Source organism: Centrocercus urophasianus, unplaced genomic scaffold, assembly GCF_019232065.1.
Source record: "Centrocercus urophasianus isolate 14NV4802_14NV808 unplaced genomic scaffold, USGS_Curo_1.0 seq_27, whole genome shotgun sequence".
Lineage (NCBI taxonomy): Eukaryota > Metazoa > Chordata > Aves > Galliformes > Phasianidae > Centrocercus > Centrocercus urophasianus.
In genome coordinates, this window is record NW_024884833.1 from 13,028,098 (window position 1) to 13,043,774 (window position 15,677).

The window sequence follows — 15,677 nt, forward strand, 5'->3', positions numbered from 1 at the left end:
ATGGTTATCTTCTTTCTGCAACAGAGGAAAGAGGATAACCATTCCCCATATATATATATATACACATATATATATACACACACACTTAGTAATATAGTAACTAAGTAATATATATATACTTACAAGTTATATAACAATTAAATGTGCATTGGCTGAATCACATTATCTCTGAATTCCTGCAGAAAAGAGTGGCTTACAGCTTTCTCAGCGTAGCAAGAAGCTGAGGTCACACCACAAGTGAAAAGATGGATCCTCCACTCACTCACAGTACCCAGTTTACTAATATACATACCCATGATCCCAAATAGACAGGTAGAAAAGGCTCTTTCCTCTGTTGCAGAAAGAAGATAACCATTAATGCAAACACATAGGGTGACAAACCTCCTTCCTCAGGACGATCGACACAGCACAGCTGTAAAATAAATTGCGCAGTAATTGCAGCTTCAAGAGAAACAGTAAAAAATATTGCTTTCCTTCCAATTAAAAAAAATAAATAAATCTGTCACTGTATATAGTGAGAAAAATTCAGGTATCTTTGAGCTCCTCTTGTGAGATTGATTCTGTTATCGAGATCAGTTAAGAGTCCTGCTGCAAAAATACCACAGAATCCGAGTACACAGAATGGCAAAACAGACAGCATAGTGCAGATTTTCAAAATCATTTTACATAGATGTAACCAAAGTTAAAATGCTTTTCTATGTTCTTCATAAGATTGTATTTTAACTGCATGCACACAAAGTCTTTGAACAAGTTTGTTATTATTTTAATTCAAAAGAAAGTTTTATCTACGTAAGATAGAAAAATTTTATTTCCAGTCATTTTCACAATGTATTAAGTTTATGCTAACTGCACTACACAGACATCTTTCTGATTTGTTTGGTAATACGAAAGAACAGAACATTTAGAGCTTTGCATGACCATCATGGAATCAATCTGAAAATTCCACTTCTAAAATTTAATGGAACGTGGTAAGGCAACAAATCATAGAATCATAGAATGGCTTGGGTTGGAAGAGACCTCAAAGATCGTCAAGCTCCAACCTCTCTGACACAGGCAGGGCCACCAACCTCCATGTCTAATTTAGGCAGTTTGTAATTTAAACAAAAATCATACCCTTTTTCCAGTACTCTCTCTAAAATAGTTTAAGCAATGGTTTTCTAAATCATACAGTCTTACCAGTATAGTACTAATATTCATTAGATATCTTCACAGATGAAGGAATAAAAATAACTCTTACCTTTGCCCAGTACCTGAAGGCAATCACTAAAGATGCAACAGTAGGCTCCAGTTTTCCAATGGTAGCCAAATGGTTTGTTGTCAGATAAGCATTTTCATTCCCTGCACTTACTTTACAAATAAGGCCACTAAAAACCAAAGAGAAACAAAATAAAAGACCTTGGAGGCCTTGTAAGAAGAGAGAGAGATCAGACTACATCTCACAAAACAATCTAGAAGGCAGCTGTGAGGGAAGGCTGAACAGCTCTTCCAAGACAGCATATCTATATTAAAAGAAGCATGAAAATCAACTTGATATATGATAAGATTGAAAACGAATGCACTATACACAGTCTGCTCTGGAAGTAATGTCTTCTATTTATTTCAATGGAAACTACAACAGATGCAAAGACCACAATAAGACTATTTGACAAAGCAAATTCTCAGTTACAAAATACTACTTCTTAACATAATCACCACCATCAGCTATACATTTCCATCAGTAAGACTCAGGAGTCTGAGCTTGCAAAAGTCTGAACCAGCAGAGGTGACATGTGTGCATAGCTGTCCAGAACGTGGTCTGTCCTGCGCATTGCTGTCATCACTGCTGAAATGCACTGCCTGTTGCCTCACTGGGCTCATGTCCATTGTTAGATCTCCATAAAAGTTCAGCAAGCATTGAAGAGTGTCAAGGGGGTGCCATTTTTTCCACATCAGGGAATTCAGTTCTGCACCTTTACTTCAAATGCACTTCCATGCCATTTGGTCAGACTGTTCCTCTGCTGCCATCTGTTGCACAGCAACAAAATGCAACAAACTATTGCTGGGAAAGTTCAACCGCTACTGCCATGCCATCAACATCTGCATCTGACTTTGCAGGCCAACAAAATAAACAGGAGACATTACTTTTGGAAGCACGCCTCGTAATTTTCTGTACAAGTGTGTTCAAATACATTCCAAATTTAAGTTGTTTCTAATGTGTTCAATTCTAATTATATTAAATCACTGAACTGTAAAACCTCAATTCTGATTTCCTTCATGTATCAATGCCACACCCATTGATTGCAAAATAGTTTCTACGCTGCTTCCACAGAACAAAAAACATTTTCAAACAGTGAAAAAACAAGGTAGCGGCAAATAACTGGTAATATTCCTGTACCAGAAAGTATTTATAGAATGTTTCATGAATCTTAAGTGATTTCCATTAAATGGGCAAAGTAAAATGTCTTTAACTCGTGCATGAAATATTAGTGAGGCTATGCAAGCTGATCTTGCCCTTAGAGAAATCTTCAATTTAATATGGCATCTATGTTATCTATAAGGAAGCAAAGGAAGTTTCTTCTTAAGCAGTTATCCCAAATGGAGGGGTAAAGGCACATGCTGGAAGCCAAAATGGTTGAAAGGACTGGGAAATATGCAGCTGAGGACAGAACAACCCTTACCCTCTTATTCTAGGCTAGGAATGACTTGCCCATGAGTGTTAGTTTGTGTTTCAAGATCCATGGAACTGTAACAATTTAGTAAAGAAACATCACTTTTCAGATGTTGGTACACATAATTTACATTGCTATATACTATTAGAACACAGAAAGTGACAACTGAGACCTTTGCTTTTCTCTGCATACCACCACCGGTATTCTAGTATGGAAATCTGCATCAACTTCAACAAAAGATTCTAGGCGGGAGAAAAGAGAAAAAAGCATATTAAGTATGGTATTGACATAAAATATTTTGAACTGGACACAACTAGAGCAGTTCAGCTGTATTCTGGCAATTTCGTGATTATTTCAAAATTAGTTATTTTATTCATTCATCCAAGGATGCTGAACATTAGATGTGATAAATCAACTCCAACACGCTCTTAATGCAAGTTTTTCACATGTGATAGGAAGAGCATGGTCTATATTCTATGATAAGAATTGTTATTTTAAGAAAATACTTAAGAAAAAATGAACTTTACAAAATTCATAAATACTGTAGACATACTTAAGTAGGGATATTTTGGTTGTGCCAACTTTACTGTAGGCAGATAAAACTTTAGACCAACAACATCCATAAAACAAAGGTATTGTGAAAGATTAAAGACATACAACTTTATCTCAGTACCAGGTGGAAATAAAGTAATTAATTTAAATTTCCCTTGTAATCTAGAAATGCTCTATGTAAGTATTAGAACAGGCTTGCTAACAAGAGGTAATGTCTACCTCCTAGACTTTATTTTCCCCCCTCTTATTCTTTATGTAACTCTTCAAACTTAATTTAGATTCTTTTTTTTTTTTCCATTAACAGCAAGAAGTATGAATACCATAAATACCACTACAGCTCCTCCTCTAATTGGAGCATATTGATACAAACTTGATGTTTCATTAGGTCAGGTGCAGAGAGAACTATGAAAGTGTTAGCTATTCAGTGACTGCAAAACTGAAGTTCTGTTACGCTCTAGCAACTGAGACAACTGATCTCTTTGCTTTTGCCCTGGAAGTACCACAAATACCTAATTCTCTGCCCTTGTTATCTCCAGACTCAAAAAAACTAGTATGTTAAAGAAAATGCTACATTTCAAAACACAGATTCTGAGTTCTTTTGGGATCTGGGTGTCCTTTTCTCACCTCCCATTGAGTAGTAAATACTGCTATCCTCAAAGACTGTAACAGTCATTTGATCAGACAAGATCACATAAGTACAGCAGAGGGGATGAGAGGGACAGATAGAGGAATGGAAGAAGGATGGGAAGAGAAAGCTTAGACCAGAAAGTACATGCAAGTTTAATGTATTTGCCTGAAACTATACAGACTAAATTCCCATCTGTGAACAAAATCCAAGGTAAAATGTAAAAAATTTTCTTTTCAAAATTTGCATTTAAAATAACAGAGGTTATTTCCTATTTATTTATTTATTTTTGTCTGGATATGCTCTAGCTGGCTTGAGTATATTTAAGATGTAAAATGTCATTTAGGAAAGTGATATTATATGACCACATATTAGTACACACAGTCATATTCACTGCTTGAAAAATGTGTCTGTATGCAGTCAATAGTACATTAGCTCACTGCATTAACAGACAAGTGCATACAATTACAAGAAAACAGATCACAATCACAGAATCAAAGCAGTCTGATCAAGTTAGAAATGTTCAATCTACTTCAGGTACTATACATGGTTCATACTGCAGTTAGGGAAAGAAATGCACCACCTGCCTTCTTCACTTGTGATGTGGAAGAAAACATCCCATTAGGAATTCCTCATATCATCAGAAATAACTCCAGAAGTCATAAAAAGTCATAAAACTAACTATAAAAGCAAGAGTAATTTCTGCCTCTACCAGTGGCAGAAATTTTCTGCATTATTTTCTGCAATAATTTTCAGGTTCAAATTAATTAAAAAACCCTCATAATCATTTGTTTTACATATTCAACAGAAGTGGAACTGATTAGCAGTAACTGTTAATGGAACTGAATAGGAAGCAACTTACCACTGTTCTGTAGACATTCTTGAACAAGTAAGAGAACATCTGGCTGAGTCATCTGTGAATAAAAATAATAAAGTTGTTTTTGTTGCAGTGAAAAAGCTGATTTCCCACATCACTATTTATTTATTTATTTATTTATTTATTTATTTATTTATTTTTAAACAATGCCTCTAGGTCAATTCTGTTTTCCTTCCAAGACAGCAAAAGGCAAACAGAGCAAGGTTCTCTCAGGAGCAACATGGATGGAAAATATCGTGGAGTAACTGTAAGTTCATTTTTTATCTCCATCAAATTGAAACACTAAAAAACACTTTTTCAGTGAGTTTGATCAGCTTGCTTTCTGAAAGCAGTGGACCTGTCATGTGTCAAAGATTGGAATACAGCTTTTAATATAAACATTTTAAGAATATAGATCATTCTTCTCTCCATTACACTTCAGCATTCATCAGAGAAAACGTCTGATTTTAGCTATGAGAATGTCAAACCAGGAATAATTGTAAGTGTGGAAAAAGAAACTTTTCACAGTCTTAAATTTCTTTTCAATGTCTCAAGCACAACGTAAAAGAAAAACAAAACAAACAAACAAAAAGCCTACTAGCATGACAAATCAATACTTTAATTCGCATAGAAGATGATTTAATGACTCAAAAATGACACAGCAATCAGAAACTGAAGCACAGATGAGTACAAGAAGAAGACCATGGAAATGCCGTTTGTTCCATCGATAATACAAGACAAATAAGTTGATCTGCCCCATACAACTGCTAGGAGTCCAGATGCTTTAGGTATTTTCAGTTTTTTAGAACAAGATTCAATGAAGTATGAAGTCATGTTATATTACAACAGTATTAGTGTGATAGCTCTGTACTACCCAATGCATTTTCATTTTGAAAATGCTATTACCACTTCATGAGTTATATTTAAATTATACACAAAGGTGTAAACCACTGTGACATATTTAATAAAATGGTCTTACTTACGCTGGCAGGAAACTGGATGTCTATGTTTATGTCTGAAGTTTTGAAACCAAATCTGCTAAAGGAAGATCCATACAACCTTAAGGAGCACTCTGCAACAAAAAGAATGCTCCATTTATTTTATTTTACTGACCTAAGTCTGTAGCTACTTTACAACACTGGCAGTGCATCTTACAGCTACCGCTACATTTGATGACCACAAAAGCTCAGGACGGATCTTCCAAAAGCATAATGTTCACTTAGTAAATCCTACCTTCCATTGTTTGAACAGTAAAAGCTTACAATGAAGGTAATATACTCCCCACATCCTGTTCATCTCTACTTTTCAGTCCAGGTCTATTTAGGTTATTACAATGAGCAACACTGTAATTTAATTCTGATATTGCCACATCTTATTGTTTAAAGAGACTAGTAACTAAATACAGTATTTTAGTATTCAGCTAGCCAAGTTTTTAAATGAGTTTCCACCTCTGTGAACTTACAAAAATTAACATATCTAGCAATTAGAAGAAACTGCAAATAATACCTGGCAATTTTTGATGCAGTAAGTCTTCCATTATTGTTCCAATCTTGAGCCTTTCTTGTAAATCTGCATTACTTAAGCCGAACTCTTGTACTACATTTTCAATGGCAACATCAATGGCTTTAATCTGTGAAGGTGTTGGAGGAGGCAGGGCATTCAATAGCTGTTCCTCTTGCTTTTCCTTTAAAAGATAAGAAAACCAATGATTCTGTTCAATTGCTTAATGTTCTAGAATGAATGAATGCAACTTATCTCAATTACCATAACCACAGTTGATCAAGACCATGAAGGTAACTGGAAAAAGAACAAGAGAGAAACTGCAATAGGTATAAAATATATATACCAAGAAGATTCAATAACCTGCAGGGGTACATACATGTGTACATTTACTTGGGTATATGCATCTGGAATGTAAGAAAAGTCATCAACTCTTTCATCAGCAGTGTGTGTGTTTAAGTACACATGTATCTGGAATGTAAATAAACCACACCAACTCTTCAAAATCTAAGAAATAAGGAAGTCTAGAAGTTAATGAGGAAGAAACAGAAAACATGATCAAGACAATTACTGTCTACTTCAAGCTGGGAAAGCAGAATGAAAGAAAAAAAAAAAGAGAGTAACACTGAGGTCATGCTAGAAGTTACTTTGAGGTTTGTTCTGAACATGATCAAACTAATTCATGATCATCTAAATAGGCCTGCAATACTCCACAGGCAATTAATTTCATTTACAGTATTCTGAATGGCAATCTTCATCCAGACATACAGCTTATGATTTTTGTTTATTATTACACCTCACTGTTTTGAACTTTATCAAAACACTTCATTGATGAGATATACCAAATATACACCAAAAGGAATGCATGTAACCAGTCTATTAGAAGAATTATAGAACAACAGAAGAGTTGAAACAGGGTTTTTTTGTTATACTTGATCTCCAGATCAAATACTATTCCATGACAAATTAAATAAGGACTTCCTTTAACGATGGACATTAAAAAGTATAAATTACATTTCAAAAGTGAGAGAGGAAGTAAAGTCCAGGTATTAAGTTTACTCTTTTTATGAGCCTTAATACGTAATACATTTTCAAGGAGCTTCAAATATAGTAATAAATAAGAAGATTATTTTAGATACAGCGCAGTTTCACAGTTAATAGCAGCTGAAGACAGCTTCAAAAGCCTGCATTTTACACTTCCTCTACTGTCCTTAACTCACCTTTATGCTTTTCTTGTGTCTTTTCTCCTTAATATGCTTATGAGCAAAAGTCACAGATTCAATCAAAACATCACATAATTTGCAGGCATATTTTGCTGATGGGTAGCTTCGAGGTTGCTAAAATAAAGACAGAAAGAAACCACACCATAAAATAAAGAATAATGCTAACTTAATTTTGTTCAATACCCTTGCTAACAGGAAGACTCTAACACTGAAATCCAGGAATGCTCATTCTATCTTTCCCAACTCTATCTTTACAATTAAAAAGTTCAAACACCAAACAATGCCAGAAGAGTGCTGCTGGGAAATTAAGTCCAGTACCTTGTTGTTCAGTACCCCAAAACCATGGTAGAATATATTAACTGAATGTACAATTACATTTTTCTGATCTGCTGGCCCAACCTTTAGTGAACCCACGTTAATTGGAGAGCAGATGGATCAGTCTTTTTTGCAATTATCTTGCTGCCACATTGAGACTTAATATAATAGAAAAGGATAACTTCCTTCTCTTTACAATTCATCTACTCTGTCGTTACATCGATAATGACCTTCTAGCTATAGCCAGAGATATTGCTCAATACGCATCTCTACATTTTATTCAAAGATTAAAAATATAGGAGATAAATAAAAGACTGGCACCTTCTTCAGTCTATAAATGAAGTCTCGCTTCAATCGTTCTTCAGCTTGCTGTAAACCTAGAAGCTCTTTTGCTGAAAGCACAGATTCATCTATGACTGGGCCACCCACTTCATCATCTTGATCATACTCATCTTTTCTACTTCTTCTTGATCGCCTTGTTTTCCTGAGCTTCTTCATTTCTTAGAAAGAATTATGAGAGCAAACACAACAAATAAATTCAAATACCATACAAAATTCTGGATTTCATTTCCTCTTTTAATTTCCATTCTACTTAAACGCAAACCAAAGAATCACCTACTCTGCATGGTATCATAGCCTGTTTTGTTTAAGTGTGATAATAGCAAAAGCGTGCATCTATGACAGAGCCTGGATTATCACTTGTTACAAATGACGATGAAACACTTGTTCGTCTCACTGAAAATAACTGGCATGCTTATTTAGATAACTTCGCTACAGTTGAAAAAAAAGTAAAGATTTAGGTGCCTACTTGAGACATACCAGTATAACGCTATGAAGATACAACATGCCCAAAGTATCAAAGAACTCCAAACACCACTTCTTTTAAGCAATGGCTGTTGTCATTTTGAAGTACGAATTGCTACTAGCCTGAAAAAGATGTGTAAAACTTACCTCAGGAATGAAAACACATAGGCTGGATTTTCATGTAAGACTTTAGATTAATTTTCACTTGAATGGTTACATAAGATGTCCAGGTGCACAGAGTTTCAACATTTCCCTGCTCCTGACAAAGTTTATGTAACTTTCTTAGACTCCAAAACTCTTGTCATACCATGAAGTTTATTTGTAATAGTCAGAAAAAAAAAAAAAAAAAAAAAAGATATCTCCTTTACCCAATGTATTTGTAAGGTTTTGTCCCTGCTATTACAAATTTTGTCTCTAAAAACTGGCAAAGCAAAACAAGCTAGTTGTGAATTTTCAACCAGTTGTCTGATTTCATTCACTGAACAATATGTTTGTGCTGGTGTTGTAAGCAGGAAAAGAACAAGAATGGTAACACAACCCCCTCAGCAGCAGAGCAGCACAAGCATATGTTGCAATAAACAGAACTAAGTCTTAGTAGGGATTCCTCTTTCTCCAAAGGACATTCCAAAGAACAGAAACAGAAGTCATAGCCTTGTCTTCACATATCCTTTCCATTTTCTGTACTGGCTCTCCTGCTGAGAATCCTAAGACCCGCAACAGCTGTTTGATCACATTTTTTTTCTGATGAATGCTGGTGTGACTTGGAGAAAAATGTCTCTGAAGGAAAGCATGTGAAAAGCACCTAATTATCATTTACCTTTGTAAGTATTAAGTAAGTTCAGAAAAAGCTGCAAAATAAATTAATACTTCTAGTATTATTTATTAGTTGAAGTAGTGACAATCTAACTATAGGCTAACAAGTAAACAAGTACTAAAGGCGTGTTCAAGTTAAAGATTATGCAGAAAAATCAGCACCTCGGATTTGGTAAACTCTGTGTGAGCTAAAGGAAAAAGGCACGAAGCTAAGAGGAAGAGACAACTGCACAGAAGATGTCAAATAAGAGGAAACATCAAAAAATGCATTAATAATAACTGTTTGCTATCTGACAGTTTATGCAGGGACCTCAAGAGGTGAGCTACACCATGTCTCTCCTTCACAGCAGGATGAGCTCTGTCAATGCTGGGTGATGCTCATCCAACCTTATTCTCAAAGGCATTTGCACAGACTGTGTGAGTTGCCAAGACAACATCCCAAGTACTTCACAGTGTTACACAGAGAAACTTCCCCTCTATTCTTCATCTGAATCCTTCCTGCTGAATTTCAGGCCTGCTCCTTTTTGTTTCTACTGTTGGAAAGATTCAAACAAGATTACCATAATATTTTCAATAACTGTCTGTATCGCTGAAAGTTATTATCATGGCTGCTCCCCACTAGCCTACAGAAGAAAGGTTTACCCTGTGTTAGTTGATGTTTTTTAGGTGCCCTGGCATTCTTGTTGTTTTGGACTGTTCCTGCTTTATTTATTCAAGAAAGCTGTTGAAGCTAGACACAACACTACAGCTAAGTTTGCCAAAAATATACAAGAAAAAGCGTACTTCAGGCTACAATTTTGAGTTCCTACACCTCACAGTACCTTGATGCTGACTACTCATTTTCATCTTCCTATTCATTATGATCCCAGATACTTCTCTGAAGAAATGCTACTTAATAGCTCTTTCTTCTTCATTTGTGCACCCCAACTTAAATAATAGATTTCACATGTGTTCATTTAGTATCTCAACCTGTACCTAGGTCAATTCTTCAATTTTGCTAAATAATTTCTATTCTTCTTCCTGCATTTAGCTCCTACCAGCTCTGCAGCTCATTTATACTAATAAGAACACTGTCTACATTCATAATCAGAATAGTGTAGTAATGCTTCAACAGAGTAGAGCTCTTGCAGAAGTTTGGTCAATGCTTACTATCACTTTAAGAAGATCACTGGTACTTTTCGTAGCTCTACAACTTTGCTGTATTAATTTCAACCAGAGAATTTTCCTATAGTTTACTTATTCTGGGACTGTCACCCAAGCATTGAGAATACTACTAACAGTATTTAACCTTTCTCCCATGTCATCATTTTATTAAGAAATAAATTACATACTTTATACTTTCTTCTAGGCAAATCCACATTTACCGCTACTTGTCTCTTTGCTATCTGGCAGATAACCACAGTAGGTTACATTATTTGTTCCAGAATGGATTTCCAAAATTAAAGTTGCATATCCTTTTAGATACAGTTTTAAAGAGAGGCTTGCCTTTTCCTGCATGCCACTAACTCAATTCCCCTGTGTAAATTTTGCTCTGTTCTTTCCTTCTGAGACTGAGCTTTGCTTTGCAATTTATTTCTAACAATGGGAGACACTGGACACCTGCTCAGAGTTCATCCTCTTACAACTGATGTCAAGAAAAAAGACAGTAGAGTCTCTTTTATAGTAGAGTAGACTTTTATACATCAACTAGCAAGACCTTCCCAGGAGAGGAGCAGAACAGACCATAATCTCAAACAGAATAAGAGACCTCTTGATAACAGTTAGCTGATCCCTGCCCTCTTAGCAGCACTTCAGCCAGGTCGCAATCTCTCTTATTTTACCTAACTATAAACATATAAAAAAATGTTGGTTTTTTTGTTTTTTTTTTTTTTTTAAAGATTTTTTTTTTAAGAATAGGATGAGAGGTAATGGCCTTAAGTTGTACCAGTGGAGGTTCAGGTTACATATCAGAAAAAATTTCTTCTCAGAAAGAGTGGTGACACATTGGCACAAGTTGCCAAAGTTGCCCATCTCTGAAAGTGCTCAGGAATGTGGTGGGTGGAATGTGGCACAGAAGGACATGGTTAGCAGGCATGGTGGGACGTGGTTAGTGGGCACGGTGATTATGGGTTGATGGTTGGACTAGACAGCCTAAGTGGTCTTTTCCAACCTGAACGATTCTACAATGCTTCTCACTGCTTTAGTCTACTTACACTTTTTTCTCATACTCAGATTCACTGAAGTTCTGATTATACTTACGACTTTATGGGAAATACATTATTTGTTCTTACTGCACTACTTACTTGTGAGCATTAAGTTCTCACAACATCTCTGACACATTGTTTTCAGTCTTCATTAATATGCACTTTTATGGACTTCAATGGCAACTCTAGAATTTTATCCTGTAGCAACCTAAATTAATTATCTCTATCTATTAACAGATTCAATCAAACCATACCTGGAAAACTGCAAACAGGGATAACATACAGTTGTTGTAATTTCTGTACCATGTAAAACCTAACACAATTTATAAAACAAGTTCTATACCACACACTGTACCAACTTGTTTAAAGTGATTCAACATAATAGAGTAAATTTGCATTGTATGACAGAACAAAAACATTTTTTTGATTTAACAGCAATTGTAGAAATTTTACTTTTCATTAACATATACAGAAAGGTACCAAATAGTATGTATAATAACAAACATCTTGATTACCAGAGCTTCCTCTCTGCAAGTCTGACACGTCTTCATCTGCTAAGTCTTTCTGAAGTTGTCGTCTTACATTTCTGTTTCCTGCACCTTCAACTTCGTGAAAAGAGTCCTTTCTTGTTCTGTTATGCGTGGGAATCCAGATTCCAGATCTGTAGTCTCTCCGGTTTTCAGAATTACCACGGTGGTCATCAGATATCCACTTCTTTATTTGGTCTTTTTGAGTGTCACTCAACTTTGACCCTGGACTGGGAGTTATATTTTTAAGAGAATTTGGGCTACTGAAAACAGTACGTGGTCCTCGTCTGGGACTACCTCCATAATGACCTGGTGTTCCCTTCTTCTTCTGCAGGCTGGTATCTATTTTATTGCTATGGCCATTTCCATATTCATCTGTTACTTGGTAGTCTTTCCGTGAGAGACCTCCTTTGAACTCTTCTTCAAATATTATCTCCGGTTCCTTACTTTGTTTGGTAATGTAAGGCTTCGCAGTGTCTGCCATAGTTATTGCTATTTGATTCTGTGGTTCACACCTAGAAAATAAAAGTTAAAAGGACTATTTTAAAAATAATCAACCAATAAATACAGACGTACTGGTTACTGAAATCTCAAAAATAAAAGCCGTGGCTCTGTAATACCGTAAAGACAGGAACATCTTGGTGAAAATGAAATTTTACTTCAATCAAATAAAATTCAAAATTAATATAAGCTTCTCCTCTTGAAATGTCTAAAGCTGATTCACAAAATGCAGTGATAGCCCATGGCCTTTTTTTTTTTTTTTTTTTTTTTTTTCTTTCCCTCAGTATACTCAGCTCAGTACAGAACTTTTAAAGAGTCACAGAACAAACTCTGGTACACACAGAGTATTTAGGCAGCAGTAAAGGCAATGCTCCAAAGTGATGGAACAAGAGGGAATGATTTTAAACTCAAGGACGGAACATTTAGATTGGATGTCAAGCAATGTTCTTTAAGGAGAGAGTGCTGAGGTGCTGGAACAGGATGCCCAGATAGGCCGTAAGTGCCCTGTCCCTGGAGGTGTTCAAGACCAGGCTGGATGGGGCCTTGGACAGCCTGGTCTAATATAAGATATGCAGGTTTGTGGCCCTACCTGTGACACAGGGCTGGAACTTGATGATGTTTGGTGTCCCTTCCATCTCAAGCCATTCTACGATTCTATGAAAATCTAATTAAAATCATCATCCAAATATCATCCCCCACTGTCACCTCTGCAGACACTGTTCACTTTGTTAAGGATTAAAATCGTGATCAGTGTTACAGATGAGCAACAACTGGTCTGAGGCAAACATCACCCAGTGATAAAAAAAAACCTTAGCTGCTAATGGACTTTGTACTTTTTACCTCTTCCAGAACTCAGAGGTTTCATATTATTGGGCAGTAAAAATGCATATTTCATACTACTTCAGTATTGCCTAAAAAACATGGGCTGCCAATATGCAGCCCAGACTTTACCACGTCTGTTTTCTTACCATAAAAAGCTTTCAGAGTACTGTAATTAAGGAGCTAACTTAAACCTGGGAGACTAGGAAAGGAGAGTTATCTGGAAGAGATGTTAAACCAAATAAAGAAAAATCAGTCCGTGCAACTACACCGTATTTTACATGATTGAAATCTAGCCATATACAACCAAACTGGAATTTTTTTCTCTTTCAGAAGAAGATTTATGCGCTTAAGACTGCAGAGAAAGCTACAGAACTACTGAAGCAGTAGATAATTCACTTCTAATGTATTCAGTATGGATATTGGATGCTTGATTTTATAGATATCTATCTACACCTATACACACACTCACATGTGTATGCACATACATTTACATATGTGCATATACATACATATAAAAAAGTTCTGCAGGCTCCAAAGGCACCAGTATATCATATCTCAGTGTCTGCCTCCTACCAGCCTGAAGCTTTCAGTGTGTAACCACCACATAAGCAGAGCTCTGTTCTTACAACAGTGACAGTTCTTGGGTCCCTCTCCGAAGACCTGAACTCCGTCAGTTGCACATTACGGCAGGGGTGCAGTCATTCTAAGTAGGAACCAATAACAATACCGAGTACAAACTGGACTTGCTTCTTATGCTAGGAAAGAAGCTGCCACCAACTCTTATTAAACAGGTCCCTCCGCAGTCACCTCGCGAGCCCATCCCACGCCCACGACAGGTCGGGCAGGACGCTCGGCGTGCCCCGGCCTCACCCCGCAGCTGACACGAGGCAGGGCGCGGCACTCACGTGGCTCCGGACGGCCAGCGGTCAGCAGCAACGCCACCGGTGCAAGGCACCCCCCGCGGGGTCGGGAGGAGCGGACAGTGCCACCAAGTTACCGGCCGGCTGCCGCAGGGAAGGGCGCCGTCAACGCCACGCAGGACACGCGCTGCGAAGCCCGGGACCCTCGTTCGCCCCGCAGCCCCCTCTTCCAGCCCTCCTCGCAGCACGCACACGGCTCCGGCCCGCCTCCTACCTCCCCGCTCGGCCCCTACAGCAACCACCCCGGCGCTGAGCGGAGGAAGAGAGGAAGGGAAGGAAGGAGTAAAGGCCACGGCCCGGGCCGCCGCAGGTGCGGAAACTCGGTCGGGGGAGACGCTCGGCGAGAGGGCGCCCGGGAACCCGGCGGGAGGCCCCTCCCGGCCGCCATTCGCCGAGAGAAGGGCACTCACCAGCCGCCGACACTCCGACCCCTACCGCCTCCCCGCCATTACGTCGCGGCGGAAGCGCTACCGTTCCCTCAACGCCGCCGTCCGCGCGGCTCTTCCGGCAACCCGGCCCCGCCTCCCGCTCGCATGGCGGTGTCTGCTGTGCCAGTGGTTCGCCGTACTGTGCGCCGCCATTAAGTGATCATGGGGTTTCCAACGTAGAATCATACGTAGAATCATAGAATCATAGAATCACAAGGTTGGAAAGGACCTACAAGATCATCCAGTCCAACCGTCCTCCCATTACCACTGCTACCACAAGCACTAAACCATATCTTGCAGCTCATCCAGATGTCTCTTGAACGCTGCCAGGGACGGTGGCTCCACCACCTCCCTGGGCAGCCATTCCAGTGCCTGACCACTCTCTGAGAGAAAAAGTTTCTCCTTATGTTTAATCTAAACCTCCTCTGATACAACTTGCAGTTCTTTCCTCGGGTCCTGTTTGTTGCTTGGGAGAAGAGGCCAAACCCCTCCTCGTCACACCCTCCCTTCCAGAAGTTGTGGAGTGCAATGAGTTCTCTCCTGAGCCTGCTGTTCTCCAGACTAAACAATCCCAGGTCTCTCAGCAGCTCCTCATAAGACTTGTTCTCCAGACTCCTGACCAACTTTGTTGCCCTTCTCTGGACACGTTTCAGGGCCTCAATGTCTTTCTTGTAGCGAGGGGCCCAAAAGTGAACACAGTACTTGAGGTTGCTGAACAGGCTCCTTGCTGCAAATGTGCAGTGTATCAGCCAGCCTCTGCAAAGGCAGTCCAGCTAACATGAGAAGATTTTTGTGGTACTTTAGTCATTATCCTTGTAACAAAAGAGTAAATACATTGATCTGAACAGTCACAAGAACAGTCACGAGTACAAGTAACTTGGAGAATAGGCACTGAGTGCAATGCTGTTCACACATCGAGGTGGACACATCTCTTCCCACATCTGGATGCAGTATTCCAGG

The 15,677-nt window shown here is 38.2% G+C and overlaps 1 protein-coding gene across 1 annotated transcript; it reads right to left on the reverse strand.

Annotated features, from left to right (window-relative positions):
- Window positions 1–160: 160 nt before the first annotated feature.
- Window positions 161–14,613, reverse strand: TUT7 (terminal uridylyl transferase 7). The gene is made up of 10 exons (XM_042826962.1): window positions 14,504–14,613; window positions 12,035–12,561; window positions 8,041–8,219; window positions 7,402–7,518; window positions 6,188–6,365; window positions 5,665–5,753; window positions 4,688–4,739; window positions 2,821–2,890; window positions 1,238–1,364; window positions 161–412 (listed from the first exon to the last, which is right to left on the reverse strand). Exons 2-10 carry the CDS (start codon window positions 12,528–12,530, stop codon window positions 263–265), a joined length of 1,458 nt encoding a protein of 485 aa, XP_042682896.1. The 5' UTR covers window positions 12,531–12,561; window positions 14,504–14,613; the 3' UTR covers window positions 161–262.
- Between the last annotated feature and the right edge of the window lie 1,064 nt (window positions 14,614–15,677).